Raw genomic sequence first — 15,791 nt, forward strand, 5'->3', positions numbered from 1 at the left:
TTTTTTTTTTTTTTTTTTTGAGAGAGAGAGAGAGAGAGAGAGAGGTAGAGGGAGAGAGAGAATCCCAATCCCAAGCAGGCTCCCTGACCTGGGCTCTATCTCATGACTGACCCTGATGTCATGACCTGACAGAAATCAGGAGTTGGACACTTAACTGACTGACCCACCCAGACACCCTGCAGCTAATGCTTTAGATACTTCACATTATACCTATTTCTCACAATAATACTGACCACAGGGCGGGGATTAGGGTGAAGTCAGTGAGGCACTCACCAAGTGCAAAATTTAAGGGGATAAGGGGCACCCAAACTCAATAAGATAAATTATATTTATGATTTTAAAGACATAAAAATTTTTATCTTTCATGATATTTTAATGCAATGTGCAAATGCTATTTTAATATTTAAGTGATATTTTACTGCAAATAATAATATATCAATAATGCATTCTCACAGTGCCTAACAAGTGGTATGCATAAGTCATACTTTTTTGGCATAACTCATATTTTAATGTAATATCTTTGAAAGAAAGAATCTATGCAAATAAGCCAATGACAAAAAATCAAAATTTTAAATAAAAATAGTTTTATTTAATAGCTTGTTTTTTGACTGACTATAGAGCTTTTACAAACTTTTCCTACTTGGTTCAAAATCTGGGAAGCTATTTTGATGAGTATATGTATAGTTTTTCTCTTTTGCCTCAGGCTCAATATGGCTCTGCAGAGCACTGCCTGACAGACTATGATCATTTTACACATGTGAAACTGAGGCTCTGAGAGGCTAGGTAATTAATTACCAGAGGTCACATAGCTAGGAGGCAATGGAGGTGACTTCAAATCTGGATATGACTCTAAAATCTGTGCTCCCAAGTTGGATTTGGGTATTTTGTTTATGATATCAGACCAAGTTGGCAAACTTTTTCTATAAAGACCCAGGTAGTAAATATTTTCAGCTCTGTGAGTCATTGGTCACTTTTACAATCACTCAACTTTGCCTTAAAGCAGGAACGCAGCCATAGACGATGCATAAATGGTCATGGCCAATTTGGCCCGTGGGCGACCCTGCATTAGATCATAACAAAATACCTCAGGCACAAATACGTTATTTCTGAAGATGTTCTATCCAGATTTCTTTGACATCCTATCCTACTCTGCTCTCATCTCTGGCTGCTCTCCATAGGAGTCTGAATTCCTCACTGGATGGGAGACATCACCCATCTAATTGTTTTTTTTCAATTGTTAGCAGAACCGGCATTTCAGAGTAATTGAATTTCAAAATAGGCTGAAGAGGAAAGGCCACGTTTTTCCGGCTTCCAATAAACTCTAATAGAAGAGGTTAAGCTTTAGAAACCAGTTTAACATGTTCTGTGGTTACTTGGTTAAAGGCTCTGTTAATGCTACTTCCGAGTAAGCTTGACTTTGTAACAAAACAACACAACAACCAAAAAGAGATTTGCTTTCTGAATTATTTTAGGAATATAAACTAGAAATTAAATATAAATAAAAAGAACTATAATTATGAAGCAATTTAACAAATTTGCTATTCACAGATACCTAATCCTTGCACACCCTCCAGATTGTCTGAGACTAAGGGCCCCAACAAGACAAGTTCCTGCTTTAGATGCTGGGGCACAATCGTCCACAAAAAGCAACACAGCGCTTACCCTCAAAGAACTTAAACTAACTTGTAACATGTCCAAAATAAAATAAATTTAATATTTAAAATGTTATTAACTCTTGAGGGGAAAAGAATGAATAGCCTTAGGTAGTTTTAAGCAGGGAACATTGGAAACGGAATGCATAGCCCATTTTTGTGTTTGCGTATAATTTTGCAGCCTTTCACCTGCAGACATATTTTTACATAGTTTCAGTCATAACACATATGTCACTCATACTCCGTTTGTTATAAACATTACATCAGACACTATTTGTAGTATTCAGATGGATCATTCTGAATGGCTGAATAATGTCTTAACAGGTCGATAATTTCCTGTTCACAAATGCTTTATTGACGCCAACTCTAACCCAGACTGTTGTTGGCACGGGGTGTACAACAATGGGTAAACAGATCAGTTATCTGGGAGCGTCTACACAAGCAGGGGAAATTATTTCAGAACAAAGAAACAGAATGCTTCAGGTGTGTGGTAGGGAAAGAAGCAAGTAGCAAATAAGGGACAAAGTTCTCTAGAGTGGAATTCAATTCAAGAAGAAAGAACAATAACCATAAATCCTGGGGGAAAGAATATTGTTCAAAGCCAGGTCATCATTTAGTCCTAGGAATTCACTTATGGATATGAATGAACTTAGGAGCTATATTATCCATTAACCCTTCTTGAAAAGACAGTAGTATTTTTAAAAAATATATATATGTAAGACTCTACATATTGATGTATCCACAGAAACATACAGAAAGTCCTGTTCTAGTTACTCAGTTTATCTCTTCTATCTCCTCATTTTCTACCAAGAAAGACAAGAAAGTTTAATACACATGCCCTTCATACCCTTCCTGTTCCCTCCTTCAGAACATATACACACATTTTTTAAAATCTTTATTTATTTATTCTGAGAGAAGGGTAGGGAGAGAAGCAAGTGGTTGGTGGGGGGGGGTGGGGGGAGGATGCAGAGAGATGGGGAGAGAGAATCCCAAGCAGATTCCACACTGTCAGTGCAGAGCCTGTCATGGGGCTCGATCTCATAGACCATGAGATCCTGACCTGAGCTAAAATCAAGAGTAGGATGCTTAACTGACTGAGCCACCAGATGCCCCTTAAATATTTGTTTTTAAACTAAAAAAAGAATCACTAGATGAACTAAAAAGAATTTTGTAACTAATGAAATACAGGATCCCCACTGGATCAGTGGGGAGAAGTACAGAGTGTGTATTTAAAAAAATATTTATTTTTTAATGTGTATTTTATTTTTTGAGAGAGAGACAGATAGACAGAGCTTGAATTGATGAGGGGCAGAGAGAGAGAGACACAGAATCCGAGGCAGGCTACAAGCTATCAGCCCAGAGCCTGACACGGGGCTCAAACCCACGAACGGTGAGATCATGACCTGAGCTGAAGTCAGATTCCTAACCAACTGAGCCACCGAGGCACCCCAAATACTCTCATCATTTATAAAGAGGATCATTAGATACTGTCTGCCAGTAAGGCAAGGACTAGAGCAGAGTAAGGAAAGCCAACTGTTCTGACAAAGGACAGCAACAGGAAATATGACAGAAGTTAGAAACATACTCCCCAACAATCTGAAATACAGCTTCCAGATGCCCAAGAATCCTTGCTAGGGGTTCACAATGGTGGATGATGAAATCTGAATAAATATACCCACGTCTGGAGTCTGGAGCAGCTCTGCATGTAGTCTGCTTCAGGCCTACAGTCCACACATTTACATCCCATGAACAGAGATGTGAGTATTTCATATCAAATTATAAAGGTAAACACCAGAAAAATTAAAGCAGGCTATACTCTTCCCACTATGAGAAAGAACATATAAATGAGAACAGCAGAGCGAGACAACAGGGCAGTCCATACAGCCAGAGATGGTAAAGCAAGAAAGCACTAAAATCAGAAAATACAGCATTACAGTATTAGGTCCACGTGTGTCAGCTGGGGTCCCCTCAGAAGCAGACACCATCACAGGGTTGGACACATAAACAATCTACCTGAGCAACTGTGTGGGAAGGACAAAGGAGGTGCGGGCAGGCAGAGAGTCTTTCTCCCATGATGCATCTGACATGCAGGAAAGTGGGGGCAAGGAGGGATTGCATAGGAAGAGCTTCAGCACAGTTGTGAGAGTCTTTCAGCCGGGCTGTGCGTGTGTCTGAGCCAGTTACTGGAGTCTCATGTGAGCCAGGAGGAGCCTGCCTGGCCTGACTCTAGTACCCCGCTGTGGGTACTCAGTCACTGGCTGGGAGCGGGCTGGGAGAGCCATGGCTTCATGTGAACACTATGGAGTGGCAGGGGGCACTGGTGACCCAGCTGCGCTCCCTGCAAGGGGCTCTCATGAAGATCGATCTGAGCGAGGCTCCACACCGATTATGTCTGTTATGCCAATAAACTTGAACTCACCTATTTTGTTTAAAAATTTTTTAACATTAAATTTTTTTTTTTTTTTTTTTTTTTTTTTGAGAAAGACAGACACACAGAGTGCCAGCAGGCAGAGAGATGGAGACAGAATCTGAAGCAGGCTCTAGGCTGAGACCGAGTCCGACGTGGGGCTCGAACTAGCAAGTAGTGAGATCATGACCTGAGCTGAAGTCGGATGCTTAACTGACGGAGCTACTCAGGCGCCCCTCACCTCTTTTGTTGAAGAGCGCTCTCAGATTGGGCCATAAAATAAAACCCAGCTAGCCGCTATATGAAAGACCCCTTAAAACACAGGCATTCAAAGGTTACAAAGGATAAAACCACGGTAGGCAAATGCTAACAAAAAAAAAAGGCCTAGTTATAACTTGTAATATTATTTGGTGGACTTCAAGGCAAACAAAGCACATTAAAATGACAAAGGATATAATACCTGAAATATTGAGTCTAGGTAATAAAAGTAAAAATCTATGAAAATAAAACTTAATAGTTTGGTAACTTGAATTTGTCCTTCAGTGTAATGATGTTATACTTTGCTAAAGGGATCTTCCTCTCTTAGAATTTAAATACATTATTTCAAGATGGTGTAAAAGAAGAAGATTCTTGATTCCCAGACCAGGTGAAACTCCCCATTTAATTCTCATTTTATACCATATCTCTTTTACATGGCATATATCACAGGCTGCGATTTCATACATTTGTGTTTTATCTCATTAATGCCTGACTCTCCCTCTAAAATGCCATCTGACCAGAACCTAAGAGAGAGTAGACTCTTGTTGGATGAATTGAACATTTCCTCCTTTATAAAAAATAAAAAAGTAGATTTATAAAAAAATCTACTTGTTCTGCCCTTCTTGCCTTTCAGTAACTGTCCATTGTAAGGGGTCTGGTAAAGGCTCAGCAAATCAGGTTTGCCGAGCTACTCCATAGACAGGAAAGGTGTGGCAGATGTGCTGAGAAGTAGCTCTGGCCCAAATTTTATGACTCTTATATGAGCCTTCCTTTTTTTTTTTTTTACAAATAGTTAATTGAATCTTATATGAGCCTTCCAATGACTCAGATATGTGGCTCCTGACACACTGGCCTAATATTGCTCAGACCTAGCAAATAAAAAGTCCCCTACTTTGGAAGGGGATCTCTCCCTTCCCTAGTATGACCTCATTTGTAATTAATCTCCAAGCATTCCTTTCTGGCACAAGTGAAAGATGGCATGATTTCCCCAGGTCACCTGGTGAATCAGTTACACAAGGAAGAACAAGGTTCAGTTTTACTGATGGCTAAGACCAAGAGGCTCAGCCCTACCTCATGGCACCTCCTATTTAGTAACATGACTAATTAAACAGTCAATTATTTGCTCTGGGTCTTGCTCTACAAGCACCAGACAAGTCTCAGCCCATGATCTCCAGGAGTATGCAATGTACAGGAAGAGAAAAATGAAAGGCGTCAAGAGATGGAGAAAATATTTACATAGATGAGTAAGTTCTGGCATTTAGTGCACAACACAGTGACTGTAGTTAATTATACCATACTGTGTACTTGAACTTTCCTAAGAGAATAGATCTAAAATGTTCTTGCCACGTACACAAAAATATGTAACTATGTGGGTGCATTAACCTTATTGTGGAAATCACTTTACAGTATACACATATATCAAATGATCTTATTTTACACTTTAAACTTAACAGTATTTGTCGATTTTATCTCAATTAAGTTGTGGGAGAGGGGAGGACAGACAATTGTAAGCATGCCTCACTGTATACACTACTTGACAGTGTAGAGCAAAAGGAGGAATATGTGAGTTTGGGGCTCAATTTTTAACCAGTATTTTCTAGGGTCAGGGATTTCAAAGCCTCAATTTTTAACCTTCTGTATGAGCTTCTTCTGCTTCTTCTATTTTGGTACTTCATTCATTGCTGGGTATGGGTATTCTTCTCTGCAAGAAGTTTCAAATAAAAGGATACAAAGGGGCGCCTGAGTGGCTCAGTTGGTTAAGCGTCTGACTTTGGCTCAGGTCATGATCTTATGGTTCCCGAGTTCGAGCCCCATGTTGGGCTCTGTGCTGACAGTTCAGAGCCTGGAGCCTGCTTCAGATTCTGTGTCTCCCTCTCTCTCCAGATTCTGCGCCTCCCCTGCTCACGCTCTGTCTCTCTCAAAAGCAAATAAACATTAAAAAAAAAAAAAAAAGCATACATGAATGGACCCAGGTTATTAAGAAAGCATAGAGGGGCACCTGGGTGGCTCAGTCAATTAAGTGTCCCACTTCAGCTCAGGTCATGATCTCACAGTTTGTGAGTTCGAGCCCTGTGTCAGGCTCTGTGCTGACAGCTGAGAGCCTGAAGCCTGCTTCAGATTCTGTGTGCATCTCTCTCTCTGCCCCTTTCCCATTCATTCTCTCTCTCTCTCTCTCCCTCACTCACTCAAAAATAAGTAAACATTAAAGAAAAAAGAAAGAGATGCTAGGACAAAGTCTGTTCTTTTTTTTTTCTTTTAAAGTTTTATTTATTTCTAGGAGAGAGAGAGAGAGCGTGAGCAGGGGAGGGTCAGAGAGAGAGGGAGTCACAGACTGAAACAGGCTCCAGGCTCTGAGCTGGCAGTCAGCACAGAGCCCGAAGCGGGGCTCGAACCCACGAACCGCGAGATCATGACCTAAGCGAAAGTCGGACGCTTAACCGACTAAGCCACCCAGGCGCCCCGGACAAAGTCTGTTCTGAGGCTCAGAATGAGGGAAGTGCAGTTCCTGGGTGTGCAAGTATAGATATACTGAGAATAAGGGCCCACGGCAAACGGTTCTTAAATTTCTACTGGAGGAAGACACAGCAGGTATTTCCCAAGGTGCTTTTGTCTCCTTTGGCCAGCTGCAAGTCAATAGTCTCCTTCTATGCCCTCCCACAAAGAATAGTCCACGAAGAATGGTTATCTGCAGGACCTTGCCCCACTCCTGAATAGCTAAAGGACCATCTCCAGCTTGCACCTGTTTCTTGCTCCACTTCATCTCCTCCTTGGCTCTTCTCTCTCAACCAAATAGGACATAGGAGAGTGGGTCCTAACAGTTCTAAATAGTTTTTGTAATTAAAAGAACCCCACATGGGGCGCCTGCGTGGCCTAGTCGGTTAAGCGTCCGACTTTCGCTTAGGTCATGATCTCGCGGTTCGTGGGTTCGAGCCCCGCGTCGGGCTCTGTGCTGACTGCCAGCTCAGAGCCTGGAGCCTGTTTCAGTCTGTGACTCCCTCTTTCTCTGACCCTCCCCTGTTCATGCTGTCTCTCTCTGTCAGAAAAAAAAAAAAAAGAACCCCACAGTTTTCTCAAGCATCCTATTGTTGAGTCTGCATGCCAATGTTGATCAGAGGTTTACTTTGAGCTTTGATTTGATTGGGATTCTTGATCAAGGCCTTGTGTAATGTTACAAAAGTGATACTTTATTTCAGTACCCAAGGACCCCAAGGCCCTCCTTCCTTCCCAACTCCTTTTTCATGTGGCATCTTGGTCTTTAGTTTATTTCCAACTTCTTGTTCCCTTTCAAGCACAAGTCCTGAGCATTCTTACCTACTTTCATTTTCTGATAGCAGAACTCTCAACCTCCTTCCTATTTTGTGTGCTACTGATACTGCCCTTGCCCTTTCTTTTTTCCTTTTATTTAAGCCTTTTCTTTGGAAATAATTTTATTTTTATTTATTTATTTATTTATTTATTTTAAGTTTATTTATTTTATATATAGAGAGAGACAGAGACAGTGTGCAAGTTGGATAAGGGCAGAGAGAGAGACTAAGACACAGAATCTGAAGCAGGCTCCAGGCTCTGAGCTGTCAGCACAGAGCCTGATGTGGGGCTCAAACTCACAGACTGTGAGATTATGACCTGAGCTAAAGTCAGATGCTCCACTGACTGAGCCACCCAGGCGCCCTGGAAATAATTTTAAACTTACAGAAAAGCTACAAGAATTTATATATAAAAAAAAAAAAAATACACAGAACACCAACAATCCCTTATATGGACTCACCTACTGCTAACATTTTGCTACCAATGATTTATCATTTATTGTCTCTCTCTTTGCCCCTAATTTTTTTTCTGAACCACTTGAGAATAAGTTGGTCATTTAGTTATAAACACTTTAGTTGTATTTCCCAAGAAGTCAGACTTTCTCCTACAAAACCACTGTGTAGTTATCAACCTCAATATAATGCCAATACCATAATTTTATCTAATGTAGTGTGCATATCCCCATTTTGTCAACTGACCCAATAATTTCTTGTAGAGCATTTTTTTTCCATTACAGGATCTAATCTAAGATCAGATATTCATTTATTTATCCTGCCTCTTCAATTTCCTTTAATCTAGAGCATTTCCACAGCCTTTGTTTGTCATTTATGACATTGATCGTTTTTAAGAATACAGGTCCTTTTTATTTTTAATTTTTAATTGTGTGTGTGCGTGTGTGCGCCATAAACCCCTTCCCTGCCAGCCTGGCCACACCTACATCACACCCAGCCCTGTCCTTTTTTTTTTTTTTTTTAATAAAATATTCCTCATTTTGTGTTTGTCTGGTTGTCCCCCATGGCCAGGTTCAGATTAATACAATTCCCACTGGAATACTACAGCAAGAGGCACATGTGTCCATCCGCCCCTCATTGGTAATGTTCAGTTTGATAAACTAGTCAAGGTGTTGTTCCATTTCTCCATTGCACAGTTACTACTTTCCCCCTACTTACTAATTAGCAGTCTGTGGGAGGAAGTGCAAGACAATACACATGTGCTCCTTCTCAAAATAACCACCTCCTCAGTTTAGTTCTTGCATAACCAACTTATTACGGCGGCTGCAAAATGATGAGTTTCAACCCCAGCGTTCACTTCACATTTACCAGCTGACATTCAACACTATACCATAAGAGTCCTTCTCTCTCTTCCATTTATTTGTTTCTTTGCTTGTTACGGAATCGTGGATCCCTGGTTTTCCCTAAAGGTCTGTAGTTCATTACTGTCCTTAATTATTTTATGTTCAAATTATCCCAGATCTGGCCAGCAGAAGCCCCTTCAAGCTGGCTCTCTATGTCCTTGTGACATGTTTTTAAACACTTTCTTACTTTCTGCTATGACAAGATGCTCTGGTCTCATCTTTTGCTTTTCTCCACCTCATCTCCAACCTTTCTCCAAAAGCCATCCTTAGAGCTTACTCTAAGCAGGATGAATACTTGAAGATGGTGCTTGAGGAACAGAGAAAGATAGGCTGCAAGAAGGGGCCATGGTTCAACTGTTTCAGATGCTACTGAAAGGGTCAGGGCAAGGGGCATCATGTTCTCCACCATTGTCCCAGGCAGGTGCTCTAGACGAGGAAAGAGGTGCTTGGACCATGCAGGTGCAGTTACCTGTACTATGTGCTGGGCACTGTGAGGGATATGCAGATTACAAGACGCCATTCCAAGGAAGTGGTCCCGCAAGATAGACACACATGTACATAAATACCCATAATACACCACTGAACGTGTTTTCATTCTGCTGTGAGTGAGGCATACACAGGGTTCTGGGGAGTTCTGGGATGAAAAACAGTATTAGGCCTGAGAGAGTTGGAGTAGGCTTCATTGGGGTGACTTTTGGATTAGACCTTGGAAGAGAGTAAGATTTGGAAAAATGGTTTTCCTGCTGAAGAAGAAGTCACTACGTATATGCTGAAAACGTATAACTTTGCAACTTCATTCAACTACATCCAGCCTTCTGCTGGATGCTGTAAAGCACAGAAAGAACTCCAGGGAATGTAGGGCAGTATTCTTGCTTGATGCCCAACTAAGGAAAAACTGGTCATGATGCCATCTAATTTTTATTTTCAGACACAGATGAAACATGTCCTTCATTCACCAGACTGAGCTTTCACAGTGCAGTGGTTGGTACAGGGCTAAATGTGAAGTTGATGCTCTACACAAGAAAAAACCTGTCCTGTGCACAAGTCATCAACTCCACAGTTTTTGGGAACTTGAACGTGACCAAGAAAACGACCTTTATTATCCATGGATTCAGACCTACAGGCTCCCCTCCAGTTTGGATGGAGGACTTAGTACAGAGTTTGCTCTCTGTAGAAGACATGAATGTGATTGTTGTTGATTGGAATCGAGGAGCCACAACTGTAATATACAACCACGCTTCTAGTAAGACCAGAAAAGTAGCAGAAGTGTTGAAGAAATTTATCGACCAAATGTTGGTAAGAGAGAATTCTCTTAAATGATTCAGGAGCAAATGAAACTGGCCCATTAACTGGAGATTTAAAACCAAGAGACATCTGCAGTGAACAGAGGGACTATATTGAAAACCTGAATAAGCCCCAGGGAAGGTAGAGGGAATGCCTCGAGAGAAGGCCGATATGTATGATTGTGCAAGTTGTGCACTGCACACCTAAGGGAGCACCATTGTCATTGTACGCATAGCAGATCTATATATTTATTATGATATTTTTCCTTCCTCAGGAAGGGACATCTTTTTATAATTCACATAAAAATGTCTTATGGGTCAGAGAGGTTTTGTCTAGGGGTTTTCTGGCTTCACTGTATAGAGTTTCCTCATCTTCTATAGCTATACCTTTTCCTAGAAATGCCTAAGGTTTAGTCACCAGATTATCAAAAACCAAAACCGATGCACATGGTCTAATGAGAGATTTTTGTGTGTATATGATTTACGTTTTTAGAAGACTCACAAAGATTAAATAGATCTTGAATTTTATTTAGTGATCTATCTCATGAATTGCCCCCTTTACAAAAAACAGCAACAATAAAGTGACTTTATTGACTGTTTCAGAGAGAATTAGGCCCTGTGGTCACTGCGGCCAGAGGCAGCAGAAGTTTCACAAAGCTTTCCACTTAAGCCACAGCTCTAGGAAAGTGAATATTAAAATGACTCAGGACAGGCTGTCCCAGCAGATGGTGGCCAGTGTTTCCCCCCGTACCACCCCTTCCTTTCCTTCCTTCCTTCTCTTTCCATGGTGACTTCATTAACTGAACCAGCCTGAAGATAAAGGAGTTCATCAAAATGTTTCTTTGCCCTTCTCCTCAACTGGGAGAGATTTAAAGATGTGTTGGCTTAGTTTCTAGCAGAAGCATGAATAGAGACAACATGTCATAAAGGTTAAGGCACAGGCTTGGAGTTGAACAGAGACACCATGTCATAAAGGTTAAGGCACAGGCTTGGAGTTGAACAGAGACACCATGTCATAAAGGTTAAGGCACAGGCTTGGAGTTGAACAGACTGGTTTGATTCCTGTTCTGCCCCAAAACTGCCTGATATTGGGCAGGTTACTTTGACTCTGGGCCTCAGTTTCTTCATCTGTATAATCAAAGAATAGTGTTCACTTTGTTGTTGTGACATTTAAATGAGCTCATAGAAATAAGTTGCTTTGAAATGTTTCAAGAAGAACTGTTTGCAAAGTCAGGTTTAGGAAGTTTCTCCAAATGTTGTCAACTCCATCACCCCTCACAATTTATAATGATGGGCCTCTTGACATTCCAGGTAGAAGGAGCTTCTCTTGACAACATTTATATGATTGGAGTAAGTCTAGGAGCCCACATATCCGGGTTCGTTGGAAAGATGTACAATGGGAAGCTGGGGAGAATTACAGGTAAGGCATCCTGTGAATAGGCATGAGGTAGTTGGCCTGGGCAGAGTGTTCACGGGGAGATCATGATACAGACAATCCAAGTCCTTGGGTTCAAAGCCAGCTCTTCCACCTCTCTGAGTGTGTGTCCCCTTGTGCAAAGGAGAGACCATGATAATACTGACCTCAGGTTATTATTTAATAAAATATGTGCAAAGCACTTGATACATTGTATATGCCACAGAAAAGATTGGTGGTAACTTTATTTCTGTTATGGTTAGGAATAACAGCTATGTCCCATGGGGATTTGATCTGTGCCGTTCAAACAGATAGCCATCTTCCTTTCATTAATCTAGGATAGCCTTAACTACATACTTAATACATTTCCATTCCAGGCACAGCTGGAGTCTCGTGATGGGAAAATGAGATAGGGATTTTGGTAGTGGGGTTTACTCTCTGAATATCAGCTTTTGGGACAAAGCTGAATGAAAATTCAGAAACACAGCAGATGAAACCCCAAACAAAGGTTCCCTTGCTGGTTTCTCTTGCCTACTGCTCTGATAACTTTCCATAGCTACAGAGGATGGGGTGAGGGAGGCTTTCTGTTTCAGAGACTCGGGCTTCTCCCCCCAATCATACATACCCTTCCCAGAATCCATCCTCCTACAGAAAGAGCTATTTTCAATCTAGGAAATCTGGAGAGTAGAAGTGAATGAGGAAGAAGAGATTCAAACCAACTATACTTGTAAGGTAATCTTTTAGGGACACTGTCTCTGAATGTGCTACCTGACTGGTAGCCCTGGGCAAGTCATTCTTTCTGTCTGTCTGTCTGTCTGTCTGTCTGTCTCTCTCTCTCTCTCTCACACACACACACACACACACACACACACACACACACACACACACACACACATCATGGGTGTCTCCTCTAGCCCTGCTATTTGAGGTCACATTGTTTTGTTTTTTCTGGATTTTTTTTCTCACTTTCATCTCAAAGGCCAAGTCCTCCCTCACCTTACTTACCAGCTTTCCTAGGGAGGCAGAGCACTTTTTTACATTTTTAACTTTTTTTTTTTTTTATGTTTTAGAAACCAACATGTCCTTTTAAAGAATTTCATTTCCCTTATGGGATCAAAGGACAGGCTGCCTGAATCTGCTTGTGTCCCTAATGTGTTGGGAACTCTTCTTCTGCTGGGTGGAACTCTCCCACAGTGTGTTAAGCACCTGAACAGCTCTCAAGAAAAAAAGTCCTGATTTTTAGTATTTGCTGATCTCCATGGTCTGAATACTCTCACCACTGCTGATTTCAAGCTACCAGCCTGACACTAATAACCACAAAGTTTGGGAAGAGATGAGCAAAATCTGCTCTCCAGTGCTGGCCTTGGAGGGCTCCAGCCCACCACTACTTCCTCATTAAGTCTCAACCCTGGTTTGACTTCATCCCCAGGTTTGGCTCCCAGCAAACCTGTTCCCACGACTACTGTGAATGTGAGTGCAGTGTGACCTGGTTTCTGACACTGGAAATTCCCCAAGCCAGCCTGCCTTCCACTCTGGGCCATTGTGGCCGTGCTCTGTGGCCCGGACTCAGCTAATGGTCCACAGCTCAATTTTCTGTCTCTCCTGACTTCCGCATGTCCTGATCCCTCATCCTTTCTGATCCCCAAAATCGAATCTCAGCTGTCCTCCAGAGCGGCTACAGGGGAGAAGCGTTTCCCTTCTCTGCTCACCTTCCACCACCTTTTCTGACTGGGCTCACTGGATTGTGGAGTGAGAACTTGGCCTGTTGCCTAAGGATGAAATTCATACCCAACTCCCCCAAATTGGATGTTCTGCATGTTAATTATCTGGCCTGTAATAGCTGCTTTGTTTCTTCCATTTCTCTTCTTTCTTCTGCCCTTCCTTTTGCTTTTTCTCTCCAGGCACATTTCCTGGTTTATTTCTCATTAAATTCTTAATGTATTTTTAAAAAAATTTTAGTAGGTTCCCTGAGCAACATGGGGCTTGATGTCGTGGGCCTGAGAGTAAGACTCATGCTCTATTGACTGAGCCAGCCAGGCACCCCTATTTCTCATTAGCTTCTTTAACACAAGATGGCAGAGCATAAGTGGATTTTAAAATATTCCAAGTACATATATCACTTGATAATACATTACATTTGCTTCTCAAACTTAAGGGTGTATAAAAATCTTGCATCACCTGGGTGGCTCAGTCGGTTAAGAGTCCGACATCAGCTCAGGTCATGATCTCACAGTTCGTGGGTTCAAGCCCCATATCGGGCTTTGTGCTGACAGCTCAGAGCTTGGAGCCTACTTCGGATTCTGTGTCTCCCTCTCTTTCTCTGTCCCTCCCCGACTCATACTATGTTTCTCTCTGTCTCAATAATAAATAAACAAAAAATTAAAAAAAAAATCTCCTTAGGGGTGCTGGTTACAATGCCAACTTGCTGAACCAGCACTCTGGGGGTGAGGTCCAGGAATCTACTTTTAACCAGACCATAGTCAGAACACCATACTTTGAGAAATGACCATAGAGCTATGCTATCCAATATAGTAGCCACTAACTACATGTAGGACTGAGCACTTGATCTTTTCTGTGTGATGTATGGGCGCGAGTGCAAGTACGGAGCTCCTTACTTCTCCGCCATCTTGCCCTCTCTCCTAGGACTGAGCACTTGAAATGTAGCTAATGCAAACTGAGATATTCTGTAAGTGCAAGAAACATACTGGATTTCAAAGATAAGTAAAAAGAAAAGGATATTAAAAATCTCAATTTTTGTATATGAAGTACATGTTGAAATGATAATATTTTAGATATGCTAGGTTAAATAAGCTGGGTTAGATACAACATATTATTAAAATTAATCCTCCTCTGGGTGCCTGGGTGTCTTCGTTGGTTGAGCATTTAACTCTAAATTTTGGCTCAGGTCATGATCACAGTGTCATTGGATTGAGCCCAGAGTTGGGCCCTGTGCTGAACGTGTAGCCTGCTAAAGATTCTCTCTCTTAATTCTCTTTGCCCCTCTCCCCTGCTCACCTGCTCTCTCTCTCTCTCAAATAAAAAAATAAAATTTTAAGAACTAAAAGTTAATTCTCCTTAATTCTATTTACTTTTTAAAACTGGCTTCTAGGAATCTTAAAATTACATATGCAGCTCATATTATTGGACAGTGTTGTCTTAGGGAGTTCATGGTGAAGTTGGGGATGAGAATATGAGGTCCCTGAAACTGAATGCAAAATGTCAGCTGTCTGTCCTGGGGAGAGGTGTAGGGCTTTCATCAAATTCTCTAACTGGTTAATGCTGTAATAAAAGCCACTGAGGGGCAACTGGGTGGCTCAGTCAGTTAAGATTCTGTGTCTTCCTCTCTCTCTGCCCCTCGCCTACTTATGCTCTGTCTCTCTCAAAAATAAATAAACATTAAAAAAAAAAGCCAATGAACACCATCTAGACATTTTTCTGGTGATCTTTGAGCAATAAGAAAGAGCTCTATTTTTCTTATTTTGTTTCTATTCTATAACAGTCTCAAAACATTCTGGATTCAGATCCAGGAGGCCTTTTATATGTCTTCTGAAGTGCTGGGAGCCGCACTGACCTCGCTGGATGACAGTCACAGTGAGGAAATGGTAGCGTTTGCACAGCTCCTGCCATGAGAAACGGAAACTGGTATCTCCTTCTGGTATTACTGGCTCATGTTGGAAATGAGGCTGCTAGTATTGCCCAGGCCTCACAATATTCCAGATCAGACCGATATTCCCCACACAGATTGCGCATAGGAAAAGCATATCCCTGCCTTTTCCAAAGAGACTTCAGATGATAGCATTGTGGATGATTGTCAAAAGGCTCTTCCTAAAGGCCTTGCAGATCCAAGACTAAACGTAATGAAAGGGGCCTGAGTCGGGCCCTGAGACAAAGAGCCTAATTTAGAGTTAAGGGCAGATATCCAACCCCACCCATTTGTTTCTGCTTGGAGCATTTTCTGGCCTTGAATATGCGGATAACTCCCTGTGAAGGAACCTATTGAGGAACTACTTTTGTCATTATCGGAGCAAAGGTGTTTCTTGGAAGACCTGTTATTCTTGATACTTCCACCTTAAAAGAAGTAACTTCACCCTTTTTATGCTAAAAACTTTGTCTGGTA

General features: G+C 41.5%; 1 protein-coding gene across 3 annotated transcripts in view; it reads left to right on the plus strand.

Annotated features, from left to right (window-relative positions):
* The window catches only part of LIPH (lipase H), a 49,056-nt gene that overhangs the window by 9,092 nt on the left and 24,173 nt on the right, over window positions 1–15,791 (plus strand). For all 3 annotated transcript variants that reach the window (XM_039241651.1, XM_039241652.1, XM_039241653.1), the window contains exons 2-3: window positions 9,906–10,273; window positions 11,572–11,680. In XM_039241651.1, the coding sequence (XP_039097582.1) occupies window positions 9,906–10,273; window positions 11,572–11,680 (477 nt within the window). The remainder of the gene's footprint in view (window positions 1–9,905; window positions 10,274–11,571; window positions 11,681–15,791) is intronic.

This window comes from Hyaena hyaena, unplaced genomic scaffold, assembly GCF_003009895.1.
Source record: "Hyaena hyaena isolate Hyena2069 unplaced genomic scaffold, ASM300989v1 scaffold_199, whole genome shotgun sequence".
NCBI lineage: Eukaryota > Metazoa > Chordata > Mammalia > Carnivora > Hyaenidae > Hyaena > Hyaena hyaena.